The 20,004-nt window shown below is 39.7% G+C and overlaps 1 protein-coding gene across 1 annotated transcript; it reads right to left on the bottom strand.

Annotated features, from left to right (window-relative positions):
- Positions 1–278: 278 nt before the first annotated feature.
- Positions 279–19,929, bottom strand: LOC145442851 (histamine H2 receptor-like). The gene is made up of 9 exons (XM_080320880.1): positions 15,675–19,929; positions 13,686–13,825; positions 9,786–9,852; positions 6,308–6,449; positions 6,134–6,243; positions 5,688–6,030; positions 5,553–5,623; positions 3,243–3,422; positions 279–765 (listed from the first exon to the last, which is right to left on the bottom strand). The coding sequence occupies exons 1-9, from the start codon at positions 15,881–15,883 to the stop codon at positions 762–764; spliced, it is 1,266 nt and encodes a 421-aa protein (XP_080177006.1). The 5' UTR covers positions 15,884–19,929; the 3' UTR covers positions 279–761.
- Between the last annotated feature and the right edge of the window lie 75 nt (positions 19,930–20,004).

Genomic DNA, 20,004 nt, shown 5'->3' with positions numbered 1-20,004 from the left:
GATCCATCGGTACCACATCTCCCCTACTTACTGACGACCACTGGCTTTTAGGGGGAATATAATAATATGTCGCGCTCGATAAGGCGACAAATGGAAATAGTTTTTAAATCCCTTATTTACGTGGAGGTATTTATCACACCGTGTCGTAGGCCTATAATTCAAGCGTATTGTTATTTGCGAAGCATTGCCTCGCGGAACTGATAAAATTATCCATTGGATCGGATTCGGCCTCCAGTGCGCATGCGTGACATTCCTGTTCTACGCATAAGGTACATGGGTATATTGCTTACTGGTTTATTCGTTCAGTTTTCACAGTGCGAAAATTATGTTCAGATACAGAGTCCAACAATACTAAACAACACACAAGCGATAAATTGATAACAATCCTTTACCAGACGAATAATTATTTGCAGTTGGTCCGTTGTGATCGGTTCTCATCTTTTCTTGCTTAGTGAAAAGTATCGCACACCACGAACACAATCGTTTCTCACTACCGTAGAATAATTGTATGGAAAATTGCCCAAAAAAGAGAAGTGTCGTAAAATTCTGCCAATAAAAACAGAAAAGCCAATCGTTAGTGAAAGTGCTTCTTATCGCAGAGCTGCGAAGAAGCTAATGAAAGCCTCGTTTTAAACAGCAATACATCTTCAGTCGCGCTTATGATTTGTAAGTGCTCTATTCCATCTTAACATAGTGGTGTCTGGTGTAATTGAAGCAGCGGCGAGTCCTTTTTTGGGGTTGGCGTTCGTCTGATTTCGCCTTTACCTGTATTCAAAGGAATGGGTATTCAATTTTGTTAGAGTATATGTAACTTTCCACATCGAAATGCATGCTTTCCCATTAGTGATCGAGTCTCTTGCAAGATCGTCACAAGAATACTAGCCGTTGATTTCGAAAACGAAGTCACTATGTATACCGCAGATCATATTGTATCGAAGTATGGAAACGAGGGCCAGCGAATTCCGCTGTAGGCCTACTGTATATTATCATACTGCATTATCAATTTTTGTAGTAACTCGACCTCACTCGAGTCAATGTGCATGATTCGAAGCATGTCATATGACTATAGAGACTAGGACGGCCAAGCCAGGCATTTCTTTGTAACCTCAAATAATAGTAAAATTACCACATTATTGATATTTTGTCTATCGGTAAAAATTAGGGATGGTGTGAACCTCTGAAAGGTTCAGGTTCGTGTGAACGCGAACCTTTTTGAAAGGTTCTGTGTGAACACGAACGTGAACCTCATGACGTCATATCGCTAAAATTCCAGTCCTATCTTTTCATGAAGTGATAGGCTTTGTACACGATACCTAGCGACAACTCGGGCCACATAATGCCACAGTACTGAAGTACATATTAGCGTTTTAAACGGCGCCAAATTTATCAACTGTGACAATTTCGACGAGGACTTACCAGGGAATATAAGCTTACGATAAAAGTCTATAGGCCAGACCGGACAATGCATTCGGTGTCTGATTATTGCTACATGGATGTTGAATAGAGTGTAAAACAGGTTTCTATAGGCCTACTTGCTCTTGAAATTTTAGTACAAGTTATACAGCGGTAGCCAACAGCTCAATCACACGGATTTGGTTCCAATGATACAGTAAACCTGCTATATTTGTTGCATCAGAAAACGATATCAATCTCATTTATTGGTCGGGTAAGCATCATTCGCTGACTACATGTAGTGTACTTCGCTCTTGATGTCGTGTGATTGCGGGCTATTATCGCAGCAGAGAGTCACTAAATTTTCACAACCGGAAAGCTGGATATTTCGAGCAAACTTTTGTAACAAAGCAAGTAAAGTTTTTGAGATTGTCAATGGGCATGCTCGTTTTGTGTTGATTTTTGATGCTACCAACATCATGCACATAGAGTGGCCCGCAGTTGAAATGCAATAAATTCGAACCAAATATGTATTAATTAAGTGAAAATTGTAATATATGAAAAAGGTTCACAGTGCAGAACCTACCAAGGTTCTGTTGTGAACGCGAACCTCTAAATTTCCGAGGTTCACACACAGAACACGAACGTGAACCTCACGTTCACACCATCCCTAGTAAAAATGCTTGGAAAATAGGGCCATAAACTGTTAAGACGGAGGTAAATGACTATATGAATGTCACCCATTCTATGTCATTGGAGAAGAGTTGAAAGAAGTGGGTAAGAACCAGATGGAACTAAAAACTGAACAGTGAACAAAATGACTTGAGCGCGGCTCGAAACAAAACATTATGACTCGGACTCGACCATCCACTAGGGGACTTGAACTCGGACTTGACTCGCTTGCGAATTGAAATTGACTCGACTTGACTCGATCATGTCTATAAAAGTGAGATTGACTTGTGACTCAGGAGCTTGTGACTTGGTCACAATCCTGATACAAGGTCAATGTTCAAGCTTCGGCGATAGCAGCAGTAAAAGCTTTCATTAAAAGGGTTCAAATAAGTTGTATGGCTGAAATGATTTTAAGACCCTACGTCGCACAACGAACATGATCTAATTATATAGATCAGTGGTTCTCAACCTTTTTGTCGTCGCGGACCCCCGCAGACCCACAAAGATTTAGTTCATATTAAGCTCTATTACCGTGCAACCATAACCCGTCCTCTGCAAATATCAGATGTAGGCTAGAGATAAACAGCAACAAAATTACCATTCTCGAAAATAACATCATATGTAGAAATTGTGAAGACTTTTAATATTTCAAGGCAAATTCTGCAGATAAATTTCTCGAAATACGCGATCGTGTCAGGGAAATACGCGCCGTCTATTAGATATGAACGAGAGCCATTTCCACAAAGATAGGCGGTGGCCATTGTAATAATTAGCGCGCAACGCTTCCGACGACACCTTTGGGTATGATCGCACCATATATGGCATCAAAATTGAGAAACATATTTTTAGTGAACATATAAAGTCTACCATAATTAATTATATCTATAGCAGCTTCTCCTATTGCTATTCTGGAATATCGGTTATGCATACCACATGAGAAAATGGATTTTTGCAAACAAATTTTCATCCAAACCCCCAATACAAACATCTCTAAACAGCAATATGTTTGTATTAGAAGGCTATTGGTAATTAGGCAGGAAAATGAGTTTGCACAGTAACATATTTCATCTCAGACGGTCATTCTGAATATGTGAGTTTGGAGGCTTCGCGGACCCCCTGAAAATGCTTCTGGGACCCCCGGTTGAGAACCTCTGATATAGATATTGTAGGAACATTACATTTTCTCGCTGGAGTAGCTGTTTGAAGCTTCGGTCAATTTAATCAGTTTTTTCCTGCGACGTTTCTCCTCACTTAGCAGCAATACGCTGCACTTGAGTTGTTTCCATCGGATGATGGCTCTCTGTCGTTGCTGTTTCCTCGTAAAGAGGTTCTTCAGTGCTTTACGGAAGTTATCGTTTCTGAAGACATACCAGATAAGAACGTGCAGAATGCTATAGAATCAATTTCTATCATACGGCATACCCGGATTTTGATACGTTTTAAGAACACGGGATCGACTGGACACGATTCATAATATTTTTTGTAGTATGTTGTCATTATAAGCGTGAAGTTAAGTTTCGAATCACGCAAAAAAGTGATAGGTTTTCTGTGCAGGAACAGATTACATCGATTTGTCTTTTCGTTGCCCGGGTTGAACCGATTACAGAAATTACTTGAAACATATGATATTTTTACTAAAATGTTTGCATAGTTTGTTGGCTTAGCTCTGAATTCGGTTAAAAAAATGCGGTCGTCTCTGGAACACGCGATTGTATTGCCACGGCAGTTTCGGGAATATTACTGTTATAACATTAATATAGCAAATCGATTACTGTTCCTGCAAGATATACAATCATGCCGATGGGGCGAGACCCGCAAGCGTACTTCAATCTAGTTCTAATGGGGAAAAGGCTATGGTGTGACGTGAGGTTCACATTTGCGTTTTGTGTGCGAACCTCTGAAATTTGGAGGTTTACGTTCACAAGCGAACCTTGGTAGACTCTTCACTGTGAACCTTTTTCATGCATTAAAATTTGTCACGTCAATATAACGACGTCAGTTGAAATTCTTCTTATTTCAACATTGGCCCACAGGCCACGTGGTGCATGCAGCATGAAATCCCTTTCCGCCCCAAACGAGCATATATGCCTTGACGCCAATTTCAAAAATTATATGCTTGAAAGTTTGCACGGAATAGTCAGCTTTCAGTTTGTGAATCTTAAGTGACTCTCTGCCGTGAGCTTTGCCCGCAACAACACAATAGCAAGAAGAAAACAATTTACATGTAGGAAGCAGTGTTGGGATGACTCGAGTAATAACTTGACTTGAATCATACTTGAGTCACATTTTTCGTATGACTTGCCTCCACACAAGTCACTTTGCAAAAATGACTTGACTTGACTCGACTCGGCATTTCAAAAATGTGGATTGACTCGTTACTCGGAGCAGAATTTACCAGTCAATTTCAAGTCATCTAGTATTCGGTGTCGATAAAAATCGCTATATCTTTCGTATGTTCGGATTGTTCTCGATACGCTGGTTCGACTTGTGAGAGCGACCAATTTCATTCATTCAATGACATTGCGTTTTACTGAACCTTCATTGTTCTATCACAAATTAATCAACCACACGCGAAGTGATTGGAGCTTACAGCGTACGTTTTTGTAGCAATAGTAGTAGCTGTACTACCACTGGGAAAGTAATATAATAGCAAAGTTTCCATCTCTGTTCTATGGACTAGTCATTGGTGCCCGGTGCTCACTTTAAACAAACCTCTTGTATTATTTAAATTGAATTCGAATATAGTTTTTATTATTCGTCAACCATTGGCACAGGCTTAAATTGTATCCCATGACTATTTATAATTGGGTAGTGCATCATATTAATTCGTTCCAACTATCTGAATTTTCGTATTCTATTATCTATTTTGGGGTATAATTATAGACAGTTACTTACGTAGTTGCGCAATTTTACGCGTGCGTGAGCTATACAACATCTTTTTGCATTTCTATTTAATTCAATATGCGGTCCTCGACGGCGAGTGCAATGACTTAACGATACCTCGTACTTTGAAAAGACAACTTGACTTGAACTGCGACTTGACTCCTGACTTGACTTGACTTAACTTGACTTGACTCGAGTCACCTCTAAAATTCGGGTGACTTGAATTGACTCGAGTCCCCTTCAAAGATCGATTGACTTGACTAGAGTCAAAATATGCAATGACTCGAGATGACTTGTGACTCGAAGGTAATGACTTGATCCCGACACTGGTAGGAAGTCAGCGAATTGTGCTTAGTCAACCAATCACTTATTTATATAAACGGAATTCCAATGCTGAATGGTTGGCCAAGCGACAAAAGATATGGATTTTGTGGAATTATTAGTGCATTTTATTATTCCAGTTGATATAATAGGACAATCATTTCTGATCCGAAATAACTTAATAATCTGTACCCTACTTCATTCTGTAATTAATCCATCTGTGTTACTATTGTTTTATTCGTTTTAAACATCCGAAGTAACTGCCGCTTGCGCATCAGTTTTACCTCCAACTGTAAATTATAAAGTTCCACGCGCTATTGCTGACGAGAAGCAGTATCAGAGTACTGTATATGATCTGAAAATGAATCGAGACAATAATATAACCTTTACGCCGCAGAACAGACCAATATTCATCATACCGAACGAATGGTAGCGTCACCTTTTTTCTTATGTTCTGTGCCGTTGTAGAAAGTCACGGCGACCATGGCCGGCAGTGTCGATAACGTGAACACGACTATCATAACCAAAATCGTTATAGTCGCCTTCACTTCGTCTTTTCGTCTTCCGCCAGAATTCAAGCTGGGCGACAAGGACGATCGCCTAACGAGATTTCTGTGCTTGATGAGAATTATCGATCCAGTCGCCGTGTTCAACCCGAGCAGTGCTAAATACGGCAATCCCAACCCGAATGTTGCGTAAAATATCCCAGTTGACGGGTTCGAGGTCTTCAGAGTGAATATCATAGCTGGCGATAGCCCGTGTCTGTAATGTGGAATGATTATAGCGACGGAAATCACAGCTAGAGCTCCCTATCATACCGCTCAAATTACCAAAGAACATGCAGGAAATCGAAATCAGATCTTACATGAAATGACGTTGACCCAGACTCATTGGTATGACGACCGATAACGTGATGCTTACGAGCCACACGAAAATAATCATACTGATAGCGCACTTATCTTTGAGAGCCTTTCTCTAGAAAACGGCATTGGGATGACCTCAGGCCGATACTGTATTGCATTGCAACTCTTATCCATACCTGGTTGTACTTTATTGGACACCAAACGGCTAGGAATCGATCAATGCTCAATAGCACCAGATGGAATATTGACGCCATCACCGAAAGTACACTTATCATGCTCAAGAACATACCCGGCCCGCCGATATCTTCTTGATAAATTCTACAAAAGATTTCAAGTATCGGGATAATTGGTCAAATGCAGTATGAAGCTGTACGAAAGTCTTCTTATATGCAGGTTGAATGCACGGGATTGGACAACACTAATTCTGTAGGGGTGGAAATACCGTCAAAGGCGAGAATCGATGAGATTTGCAGAATGAAACGTTTTGGTATGTCATTTGAATTGTTGTCTGTTGTCCCTTGGGTATGCTGAGCCATTTCGCCAATTGCGCAACTATCTATTAGTTTGGAATCCATGTCACACTTGCCTATCGTGCCTATGCGTTGCACAAACAGTATGGTGAGACGAAGTCACAAGACTTCTCGGAATGTTAAGTGTTCACTCCCGGATTGTAACTTGATATTATGGGTTTTGTTTTCAAATTACGACTAACTTGGACGACACGGCCAGACGGACTGACGAAGTCGATTCAAAAGCTTATTTACATTTATCACTTTTCTATCTACCGCGATACCGTAAAGATGAGTCGGAATTGCATGCCACACGCCGAATGAACATTGAACATTATGTTTGCGTTCAGTGTTACTAACGAGATAATACTGAAGAAGGCCATTCCAAACTTGGACTTCCGATGTAACAGCCAACACGGTTTGAAATCTCGAGAAAATCGCTACATGTATAAATGAGCAATTCCGTGCGTATGAACTGTATTTTAGGAAATTTGAACTTTGAATTTGGAAATATAGACCGTCAAACAAGCTAATAATGAATGCAAATGTCAAATATCAACTGTAATTAAGCATTTAGTACCACTAGTATTTGAAGAGCTTCTTGGGGGAAATGAACCTCAATATACGATTGAGTAGTATATTCGTATTGAAATGAACCCGAATATTCTCGGCTGACATTCGCCAGGGGTAATCGTGAGCAACCAATATAGAATTGAAAGGAACATTGTATATCAGTGGTTCTTGACCGGTGCTCCACCGAAGAGTCAACTCATACCTATGGTGTTTGATGCTGCACCCGTCTATTAGTCATCATTAGGTTCAGGTGATTAGGCACGATGAACAGTCGAATTGTGACTTTTGTGGCGTTATGTCGTGTGAAATGTTTTAAGCAATGTTTCAACCAAATGCATTTTAGAAATAAAAATATTCGGGTTCATCTCAATATCAATAAAATATTCAATTATATAGTTACACCATAATGAGTATTACATTGATAAACCCTGAACTGAACAGACCCGAAATGAGAAGAAAATTGTCGATTTCCAAAACGTCGTAACTTCTTAACACTGAGTGCAATTTTCGTGAAATAATGTTCATTTCGCACGGAATTGGCTCATCTTCGCTCGTACTAAAGTTTTACGAGATTTCAAACAGTGTTCGTCCTAACATCGGAAGTCCAAGATTTGAATGGCCCAAAATCACAAGATCATTCGTTTCTTGTCATGACGATGAGGCCGATCTACGGCCGGAACATTACATTGTCAGACTTCGAGATATGATTTTCCATTGCGCATCACTAGGATTCATGTAGCGAACAGCGATAATACGATATTCATATCCCATTAATGAAACAAATATTTATCAGGAATGAGGTTATTTATACCTGCTATATATAAGGTTGCATTTAAAACGAACATGTTTAAAACAGGGCCCTTGTTTAAAACATGTTCTTGTTGTTTTTTGTTTTGTTTTGGTCATGACGTCACGAATCTGTACTTGTGAAGTCACAGTGGATTGACGTTGACAATTGAAAATATGGGGGAAAGATGGCTCCTTCAACGAAAAGGGCTTCCGACCACTGTCATAAACATACCAAAAATATCTTTAACTAGGACTACATCGTTATGTAGCATTTTTACGGTCCGCGGTCATCATCATCAGAACACTCATTCCGTGTCAATGATATATATCAGTGGTCGGGAAACTTATTTGTCCGAAGAGCCAAATTGGCCCTATTTTTTTCCATCTCAACTCCCAAAGATCCATACATGCCAATAAACTGTTACGTCACAATTCAAAATTCGTGACGTCATCATAGCACTAATTTGAACTCACTACATGGAATTCCTCGTGTGCGCCATATTTTCTCTGTAAAAACTGGTATTTATTGTTCGAAAACAAAGCTCGAAACGGGAGGTAAGGCACATAACGGGCCAAGCCTCACCATTGATAAGGAAATTCATCGTAAGTAGATTAGAATTTATTATAACTGATATTAATCGAATGTGACTGTCACACTGATTCCGAAAATCGAAATACTTATCGACTTCTCAATTCCCAAAGTATTCGGCGGGAACATAACGTTGCGCTACACGCATACATTTTATCGCCGCTACTACACAGAGCTATACTTACAAGTCAAGAACGTGGATAGCTATGGCGTTGTTTGTAATTCGATTTTGTAATTGTGAATGTCTCATCCACAACAGTGCATTTCGCGACGTAGATCAGGAAGACAAGGTGCATTTGAAATCAGCGTTTTGAAATGAGCGTCGCCATGACTGCTATGCTCTTTGATTGATCAACGTATCGCACAATTGAAGATTTCGAGTCGGTTACATAGAATTTGCGAGTGATATTAACCGCCGCCGTGACAGTAACTTAAATTTGATGATTTTGAAAAGAGGGATCCGAGCCCCCAAACCTGCAGACGGTATTGTCTTTACCTCTGCAAGACATGTTTATGCTGACACGAGAAAAATTATTCTGGCCGTGATGAAATTTTACTAACAAGTCGCTGCAATATTGATCAATTCAGTACAAAACTAAATATTTGGCAAAGAGCCATATCTTATACCCAAAAGAGTCATATATGGCTCGCGATCCATAGATTCCCGACCACTGATCTATATCTACATGCTATAACTGTTGAACCGGCGACGATTTCGGGGGTTCCAGCCACCCCACATTGTATACGTCGACTGTATTGGGTCTAAATCGACCGTAGGCTCATACTGCATGTTTTAGCAAAAGTATTTACACAATTATTGCATAATTAGACAACGTTTGAAAAAAACATTTTTTAAAGGGCATTTGTTTGAAACACTGTTTAAAACATGGTTAAACATAGTGTTTCAAAACAGCGTTGGTTTTAAATGCAACTCAATATATATAACAGATTCAGTGACGACTACTTCTTTGTCTGATTACCTAAGTGCCCCGTTTTATCAGATTAATTCATCATTATTTGAAACAAAAATTCGTCACGATCCGCATCAGATTGCTGCGACAGAACTATTCGGTGACAGCCATTTTGGCAATCGCACATGTTAGGACCGAAAGTCCCTGTTAGCGATGACGCAAAATGTATCGCAAGGCTCCAAAGTCACGGAAATTGATAGCAATTAGATTCCAATTTTCCCACCTGTCGCACATCGAGTCCGGTCTTATCATTGCTACATCTTTGCCGATTAAATAATCCGTTCGATTCACTGAAACAATTGAAGTCAGTCAATTTCTACGGAAGAACGCGGCATGCGCGAGCAAAATCAAATCTATTTATCGTCAATTATAGCCTGTAGATGTGGATATGGCAATTGAAGTGGTGCACCGGACATCCATACAAACACGAATTCTGTCGCGGAATGCAAAACACACAGCATGGTCTTGATACAGCTTTCAACTGTGCCAAAGCAAATATTGAATCTGTTAGGAATTGAACATAGAACAAAGCTCTAGTGCAGGATTCTAAACCAATCTTGAAACTATAAACTAAAGACTACTCGGTGCTAACTAATGAGATTTGTCCCTTTTTCACTTAGGTCCTTATTTAGTTATTTGTCTTATTGTTGGTGCAAAACTGTAACTTGATGCGGGCTGTGCAGAAAGTGATCACCTCCTTTTCAGCACTATAGCCTTTTAGACATCACATAGACCAGATAGCAATGAGGCCGCCATTGGGCGTCAGTCATTACATGTTTTTCAGTCATCAGTTTGCTTTTCAGGTCATGCACGCAACCACCCATCAAATTTAGGTGTCGCCGCTGAAGAAGATTAAGAACCACTGCTGCAGTGTGAACTGCAACGATATTATTAATTCACGCGGAAATACCGATAGCATTATTGAGCGATAACCGCGTAGATGGAAATGACGTCATAGCAATCTTAGATTATCAGGGAGATTAGCTGCTTGTCATAACTAGGACGGTTATGAACGTCACATCTTTGTTCAGTTGCATCGAATACGGGTTGTTGTTGTTATTGTTTCAGTGTTCATGGTGCATCAACATCTATTTTCAACGATCTTTTTACCATTTACCGTCACCGGGTCAATATTCCATTTTTTGATTGCTGAGCTGCTGCCTTATAGCACCACATACTTCGTTCCAACCTTTTTCAAGACACCGCGCTTATTCGGATCGTATTGCTGATCCCATATTGACCACCAACAAAAAGAAAAGAGTTCAGGATTCACATTTAATTGGCGATAATAACATGGATAGAGATCCAAGATTTAGCCAAGATGTAGCTAACTATATGTCAAGGAGGAAACATAGTGCCAATGGTTGCCATACCGACTTGCTTAGATAGCGAAATCCGCTACGCTACGCAACGCCGGCTACGACCTTCTTATATATTAGTATTCATCATGACAGTTTGATAGTTCGTTGCGTCCATGGCTTTAGTAACCCAAAGCGTTCCAAGTCACAAGTCCTTCTCTAATTTTAACGTTTGAACCGACTCGACCCAAGTCATTTTCATCATATACTCCATAGTCAGCCCGAGTACAAGCATTTCTACGGAAGATCACGGCTATGTAGAAATTACAATTTTCAGTCACAAATCATTTCAACGGGTCATGTTTTATCATCGTGAACAGGTAATGTGACATAATAGCTGGTCTGCCACCGTACAGTGCCTTTAAAAGTATTGTAATATTGAAGTTCACGGGTAGTTCAGGGTTTTTGGGCAGTTTTGGAGTGAATTACAAGCTCTCAAATCTAAAAAGCAGATATGTGGCGGGTAAATAATGTCGATACTTGAAAATCCAAAATGCCGACGCGGGTCGCGTGTTTGAGACCTCTGGTTTAAATGATAATATTAGTCGACAAACACCATAAATACCACAAACAACAACAAGCCTGACTGTATACCACAAATAGATTGCATTGAGCGACGGACAGTGCCTTATCTGGGGACATTTACGTTACGTAACCGTGATTTTACAAGTCGTGATATGCGAAATCGCCGAAATGCGTTTTCAGTTGTTGTGGAAAATCGTCTACCGGACTATACAACACGTTGTATTTTACAGTGGAGCGGATTAAGATACAGTTGGCTTAGTTTTGGTTCGCTGGAGACGTGGAAATGTGTTTTGAGTGGACTTGAAATTGTATCTGGCAAATCCCTACACCTGATAGTCCTTGTTTATTGGTTGAAGTCGCTAAATCCTATCGTGATCAGCAACGTGAAGTTTTACGGTGCAACCAGGTGGAGCAGATATTTACCATTGGGGGGTTATATCCTTCGTTTACCGTTTGTCGTCCTTGAAGATTAAAGAATTCAATTATTTTTTTTGTGACCGTAACTATACCGTGAAAATTAGTTCCCTGACAGATTTTATAGTCAGGCTGCAATGTTACTTATAAAGCTTTCTTTTTGTGGTATTCATGGTCGTTGACGACTATACTATGGTCATTTACACCAGGTCGATATTCTTCAGTTTTATTCCGCAACTGCCGACTTATAGCACGGGCCACTTCTAGGCTTTTTGTACGACACCGCTCACGCGGAGGCGGTGGCGAGGAGCAGCCTAGGTAAACGTCCCACACGCAGACTTAAAAATTCTGAAGTCGACCTCGGTGGGAGTCGAACCCGCATCCCATTGGTGTTGCAGCCGCGGATTATACCACTGCGCTATCTCTCCGCCTATTGAAAGTTTTTATTCGCAATATATACCACGATCGGCAGATATAATCGAAATGGTTCGTACAGTGATATAAGCCGAACCGAGCCATCTCAGGCTTGATATAATACGACTCGTCCGGCATAAATGGGTCTGAGTACCCTATTATTTCTTGCACCTAAACTTAACGCGACATGAAAGTATCGTTTCTTATTGTGTGTAAGTCTTTACGAATGAAAATACCAACCGTTAGGTTCAGCTCAAATTCTAGCAACTCTGTTACTAGCAAACAATGAAAATGGGAAAAACGCGTAATTAATCGATTGTATACATATATGAACCACTAAAAAAGCGACTCTTCATCATTCCGGCTAGGCATAATTTTGTATTTCTTTTGTTTTATTCGTGATGCCGTGAACTGTAAAAGGTAGGAATCCAAAATATGAAGAGTTACGCACAAACGCTTCCGATTAGGTCTCTTACTTCAAATCGCCAATCGTTTTATCACATATACACGATTATGCGTCACGTCAAAAAACGTTATGCTACCGCTTTGAACAAAGTTACCGCACTCAGAAAGTGGAAAATAACAAATATATGATTTTCATCTCAGATCAATTGTTAACATTACCCCGCGCACCATTGAATTCGTGATGTCCTGTAACCGTCATATATGATTTTGAATCTTGATCGTTTATCTTGTGTTTTTTCATGTAGCGACATTTTGCATGCCACCATCTACCGTCGTGCAGGTGATAAGCTTCCAGTTTTGTTTATTAAACCATACCAAACGCAACAATAGCATTAAAGCGCACATTTGCCGGATAAAATTGGACCAAAGTTTCATTACGGCTTGGACCTAGAATGAGTCAAAAGATATACAGGAGTGCAACCACGTCAAACATCTGCTTTCATTATTAGAGCACTGTAAACCTGCATACCAGGGTAACCAAAAAGTGTTTACATCTTTAAATAACTACATTTCGGTCTCTGCTGCGAACGCCGACTCAATAAGCAATACAATATTATACACTCAATATATGTTACTTCGCAAACATGAGACGCGTATATCAGATACAACTGAAACATGCATGTTGTGTAGGTAGGCAGAGTCATCAGGTAAAGTTGCTGCAGATATGTAATGTGGTAAGTAAAGTTCATATCATACAGTCGCATTGCAAATTACGCTACGCGAGGAATTTATATAGCTAACGTATCGTTGTAAACGATAAAATATATGAATTGGTGAACGAGATCACCCATTTTTGTGTTGATATCGACTATGCAATTCTCGACTATAGCTTCGGAATATGTGTATGATACCGAATTACATTGTCATCCAAAGATGTAGATTAATCAGCCAACATGGACCGCAGCTTTTACGTGCTATAAACTACATGTATACATTGTGCAACTTACGTGCCGTTGGGTCAAAGGATCGCATCATGATGCTAGCAGTCTCGTACGCACCGCTCGGGACGACCAGCACGCCAACAAGCAGATCGGCAAATGCCAGTGAGCATTTAAACATATTGAAGGAATTGTGGAAGATTTTGTTTCTGCAACGGATTCAATAAATCAGTCGCTTATATCTGAGGTCGTGAGACACGTTGTAGCGGTTGTTTTAATAATAGAAATAGTCGCTCTCATATCTGTTCCATAATTTCTCTTTTAATATAGTAAAGAGTAGGTGCTAGACAAACATATGAAACAGCGACCATCGCGAGAAGCTTAACCGATTCTGGAGCAGACGCGTATATGTATAGGTTACAATTTGCAGACTAGGAGTCGATATTTAAATTTTCTAACAATCCGTATGCGAATGCGATGACGTGAATACGCGAAAGGGATACAAGATTCTAATATATCCCGAGTACCCCACACGTTAGTACCTATCAAAACACCTCTGGTATCGTATGTTTGTGGCATTTGTAGGCATAACGGATAGCCGATACGACAGCGATGACCTGATAAGTTCGCAAAGTCTACATTTATCATTACAGTATAAAACTATGAATCATAATACTTAGAAAATATCCTTCTTAGAAACGTCATGGAGAGCTATCAACTTGAGACTAAGGCCGTACATATATATACAAAAAAGATAAGGACAGCATGAATTCAAATATCGTGAATTTCGTGGCGTAAAATTATTATTGAAATATGAAGACGATGAATAATTTTCCGTACTCTACTTCAGAGCACTTAATTCTACGTCAACGAATGTATAAGTTATAACAGTTAATGTCTCGCAACTCATGCGGTCACCTTATCACAATATGCTATAAGCCTAATATCTGTGGCGGGCACGTATAGAATAGAACGCATTCGGTTTTCGAATACCTAGGGATTCACATCAGTTGAGAAATTAAAATGTACGTACTGCTGTCCGAGCAACCACTAATTATGTTTGAGTGATACGGCTCCTGAATTATTCACAAGTATTACTGTTGATTCAATCTTATTTTGCATTGATATCTGTTCTTGGAAGAAGGTCTCAGTTCCAATCATTGCTACGTGTTTTGATAAACATACCCGTCAATCGAGTATAGCTGGCGCTTTGTAATTTTTGTGACATGACGTTTGATTGACAGATACGTAGGATTGGGTTACGAATATCAAACGATCACACAGACGCTGTTTCTTCTATACGAATCTGAACAATTGCCAGTATAGGCTTACATCAGTTACGGCGATAGTAATTGCCTTTGTAAAAACCGAGTCAAGCACGTTGCCTTGTGTTTAGAAAAGTCTGCATTTCCCCGTCTGATCGCCACACCTTTATTGCAGAGAATTTATATATCATTTCAATTTGATCACGTATGAACACTTAAATGTTGGTGTCGCTTTTCGAAGCACAATGGTCGACGATAACAACAACAAAAGCAACACCTACTGCCTTGCCTATAGCACAGATGCTATAATATTATAACGCATTTTACTCATCGATTTTACCAAAAATTATGGCTTAGCTATCTTACCTGGAGCGATGGAGCATATAGTGATCGATTTCCGTTTAGCGAAAATAAAACAGCGCCAGGGAAGTACGAAGTGCGTACGTACTTACGAATCGCCAACTTAGAAGACAAGTAGGCTATAATTGACCGAATTTGCGCAGAAAGTTATCAGATGTCTGGTTTCGATTTTAGCTCGAGATGACAGTTCAGGACATATCACAGCTATATCCAAACATATCACCGTTTTGGAAGCATTACCGGATGATGAAACACCACCGATAGCACACAGAACGTTATAATATACCGGTACCATGCACCACGGCCTATCAACTTCTTAAAGTTCACGGCCGCGCTATTCTCCTATATTTAGCCTACACGGATGATATCATGGAAACATCAAGTAGACTATAGGACCGAAATAATGAGCAATCAGCATTATGAGCATACTTACCTCTTGATAACGAGTATGATTCCCAGGTTTCCCATGGTTATGAAGATTGCCATTAAAATGAGAATAGTGAAATGTAGGGCCACCATCCCGCGGTTGCAATCCGGGCAATCTACTGGACTGTCATAGAGCTCCCTGTCGCAATCTCTTGCGTCACAGAAAGGTATATACATGCAATGGAAATTTATTTCAGTCCCATTAAATTCATCCATGCTTCCCGCCGTCACTGTTGATATTCGTTTTTTTTCCTATATGTATTTCTAAAACAAAATTGAAATGTTACAGTTTATAATATCTGTTTTTATATTATACTCGCTTAATCATATATTCTATCATACTGGTTAGGCCTGTTACGTTCTAACACGCTTTCAGTAATGAAGTTTCATTAAGCGAATCTCTTTCGGTATAGATTTGAACTTGTGGATACTTTTTCTAACATTAAGGGAAGGCGGAATTTTGCTAGTTCGAAAAATCGATCGAACTCTTACATAATTACGCATTGGGAAGGAACCATCATAACACAGAAACGGCGAGCACAACAGCGTGATACACGATCACCGACATTTATATACGACGGTATTGATTCGATTACTCGATTCCACGCTGTAACTTGATACATTGAAGTGGAGTGGATTAAACAGTTTGGTTAGACTTGTCGATATATACGTATAAGTGAATGCATCGATGGTGGCGACGGTGTGGTGGTATGTTTATCCTTCTTTCGAGCCCTGACAAAATGCAATTCTGGCGACATTTTGCAGATGATGAACTCGCAATGGTGCGCATTTTCGACGAATCCGGTGGAAAAGCTCGCTTCCCCGACAAACGCGCCTTGCACTAATCGATAGCAGGATCGTATCTATATACTCCTGGATACTGTCAGTGGAATTCTATGCGAATAGGTGGCGCAACGCTGTAAAAAGATCCATTATCCTCTCTTTTTCAGCGTCCCATATCTGGGTCGACCTCAAGTCAACAACGTCGTACACAGTTTCAAAGCGGTGAAACGCGGGAATTTGTACCGTACAGTGCATTTATATGTTGTCAAAAGCGGTAATTATTTTACTAAATTATAGATCTACTCTATAGGGCATAATACATACTCAATGTCTCACATATCCACAAATCAACTAACGATGCTATCCGCCAACAAAAATATACTGATTTATTACTAACAAATTCAATCTGGCATAGGTATGATGTAACTACATGTTATATAAATTCCCTCAAAATAACATACGGCTTAGTTTTTATTCGTAAAGTTTCTATCCAACGTACCACAACAAACTGGCTCCTGTTGGATTTGCAATTAGACGTTGTTTGCAGCAATTGCAATGCGCCGTAATAAATGACATCAGATGTCATCAAATTATTGTGACATAGACAACTACGACTAACACCAAACAAAACTTACAAAAATATGCAACGTCCTATAACGTCCTACATAGGTCGTGCGTCACAAAATACCGTTTAATCTTATATATCGGCGTCGTTTATAGAAAATTAAACGTGATATCACTAAGAACTCAGCGATGGATTACTGTCATAATTTCTAAGAGCGACCTGATAAATCAATAGAAACATTTGTGCCTCTATTTGACATATAAGACTACGCAGCAAATTCTAACAGATTATCCATGCACCGTTTTCAGCAAATCAAAAACTTCAAGATCGTCTTCATGCCTTCAGAACATTAACGTGATCATCACCTCAAGATAGCAATATCTGCAACTTGATCTAGCCTTATGACGTCTCAATTATACCGGGTGAGGCCACTTTGCTCAACAATACTGACAACATATGACCGAATAACAGAAGCAACGAAACTATTTATTATGTATATAAATATTTTCGTAATCCGACATGAATGAATAGTTGTAGTAAAGCATTGCTAACTGCTCTGCTATCAGGCACTGTGATAACGCACCGCGTACAGTATAGTATAGTAAATGTGGTAATATGATATCATAAATAGCGTGTTTGTGTTAGCTTTTATTCAATTTGGATGGATCGGAATCCTACTCACCCGATCTATAATTCATTATACGCCGGAATACGGGCGGAAGCTGAAATTATTCTCTCATCAATGTCATAGGTTTCTGAGCTATTATTGGTTGTAAAATGCTATTCGATGTTTGCTTGAATTATATACGTATCTGTTAAATGCACTGATCGTCATCGACATTACACCAGTCTTGTAGGAAGTGTTCTAAGGAAGGCACTGTTAGGGTGCGTTAAGATGACACCCGATACGTCAACTTAATTTTGGTCGAGGTTGGAAACGAGTTGGCGGTTGACGTTATAAAGTCATGTCACAACAACATAGAGGAACTGCGGTTGGCGATGGAGCTATGCGTAACTGCGGTTGCGAGATTTCAAACGTGTTGCCGGACTGGAAAGTCATTCGTGCTATGCCCGTTAGCAGGTTTTGAGGTATATAGCGATGTAATAATGAAGACGCATGCTGAGTATTAAACTGTCCGGAAGCGCTGTACCCTCTACAATTTCAGCACAGCACCAAGCAATTTTGATCTGCTATTTTTTTGCCATTAACTACTAACAAATATGAAAAGTTTGGTATCAATGCCTGTGAGTAAAATCAATGAGCTGTTTTCGTGGTATGTATGGGAATTGCTTACAGTTACATTAGTAAAAGAAGGTATTTGCTTTGCACTATACGTTGACCGTCGCAATTCGACAATTTAAACTACACCTGCGGTTCGTGAAGTCGATGTGAAGTCATTGTCGATTGATCAAGCCTACTACCATCGGCGAGGCAGATTAATTTGTGCCGCGCCCTGTTGCTTCCCTGCGCTGCCATTTAATTACCAAAACCGATTTTCACATTCAGCGATTTTGAGGAGTTTGTGGTGGCCTGACTTTAATAATATTTGGATTCGGAATATACGAGATAATAACATTCCATCGATACCAGTTTTTATAAATTTCAAGTTCGAGTTGCCAGTTGTCACCCAGAAGCAACAAGCAACATGCCGCTCACGTGCAAGTGAGAATACCCGTTGATTGTTTGCTGCGGTTTCATGTTCTATTTTCTCAGTTGAAGAAAATCGTGGTACATAAACACATCTAGACTTTGAAATATTTTGGTAACGTAACATACAAAATGCACATGACAATGCCATATCTGCTTTGTTCATGAAGATTTGCGATATCACAAATGAGGCTTCGCTCATTTCTACCACACCTGGCATTGCAATCCTGCAACCTCCCATACTCGTTGTCCTAAAAATTAGCACTATAAATTGCGGCTGATATAATAATGTTCCTTTTCTAGAGCGAAGAATTCCTTCTAACTGGACGCTTACCACAATAAAAAATACCTGAAATAAAGGAAAACTTCCCAGCCCATTCTTGAATGTTCATTGTATATCTATTAGTGTGTCTACTGTCTAACCCAACATCAAAGCTGCTCCAGTAAGTATTTCAGATCAAAGCTAACCGTATTAATCACAGAAATGAGAGATCATTGATAAAATCATCGATATAGATACGCCTTGTACCATTAACGAAAACATTCCGACGATGCTGTCACGCCGGTATCCGAATCCAAACGTACACTGAGTCATAGGTTCAAAATTATTGACTTTATAGGAGAGTGTAAACGTAGATTGTGGAGAAATGACAGTTTATTATGAAGTGAATTCCCACGGGGTATCGCTGATGTGTTACAAGAAACGATGGTTCGGGTAATTGCAATAGATCCAGAGCGTTAAGCGAGTTTTCATCGACTGTGGGCGTCCAGAATGTTCCTGCGAGGTCTTGAAACTATGTCTATTATTCTGACACACCAACGCAGTGTTCATATACATGTTTTCGATGTGTTTTCTAGATACGGATTAATGATACACCTTAATGTGTAGGTAAATTGAAATTAGTACATTTCCGTATCCATGAACATGATTATTGAAGCATACTCGTATTTCGATCATCGATAAAAATCTTTTAATTAGCACATTGCCAGTGACTGCCGTGATTTAGTCTAGTCTAGTGCAATTGAAACAACACCAACAGATTGTGTGTAATCGATATCAACTTTTATGGTGAACGCTACATCCAAGTTCAACCTTCAACTGGCACATCCAATCGCACGTTCGTGGAATTGCAAAACACTTAGATCTGATCAGCGTCCAGGATTTTAATTATTCAAGATTTGCCCGGATCGAATTGTCATTCATATTTGAATGTCGAGATGTTTCTATTCGCCGTCGACCATGACATTCTATTTCACGCAGCAGTGAAACTGCGACTTAGAACATATTTATAGAGATAGACTCATCGGAACAGAGTACCATAAAATGTAAACATCCGTGCC

The sequence above is a fragment of the Botryllus schlosseri genome, chromosome 7, assembly GCF_051294905.1.
Source record: "Botryllus schlosseri isolate E-star chromosome 7, Bs_hap1, whole genome shotgun sequence".
Taxonomy (NCBI): domain Eukaryota; kingdom Metazoa; phylum Chordata; class Ascidiacea; order Stolidobranchia; family Styelidae; genus Botryllus; species Botryllus schlosseri.
Note: the sequence above shows the minus strand (reverse complement) of the source record. Positions and strands in the feature narration are given on the sequence as shown.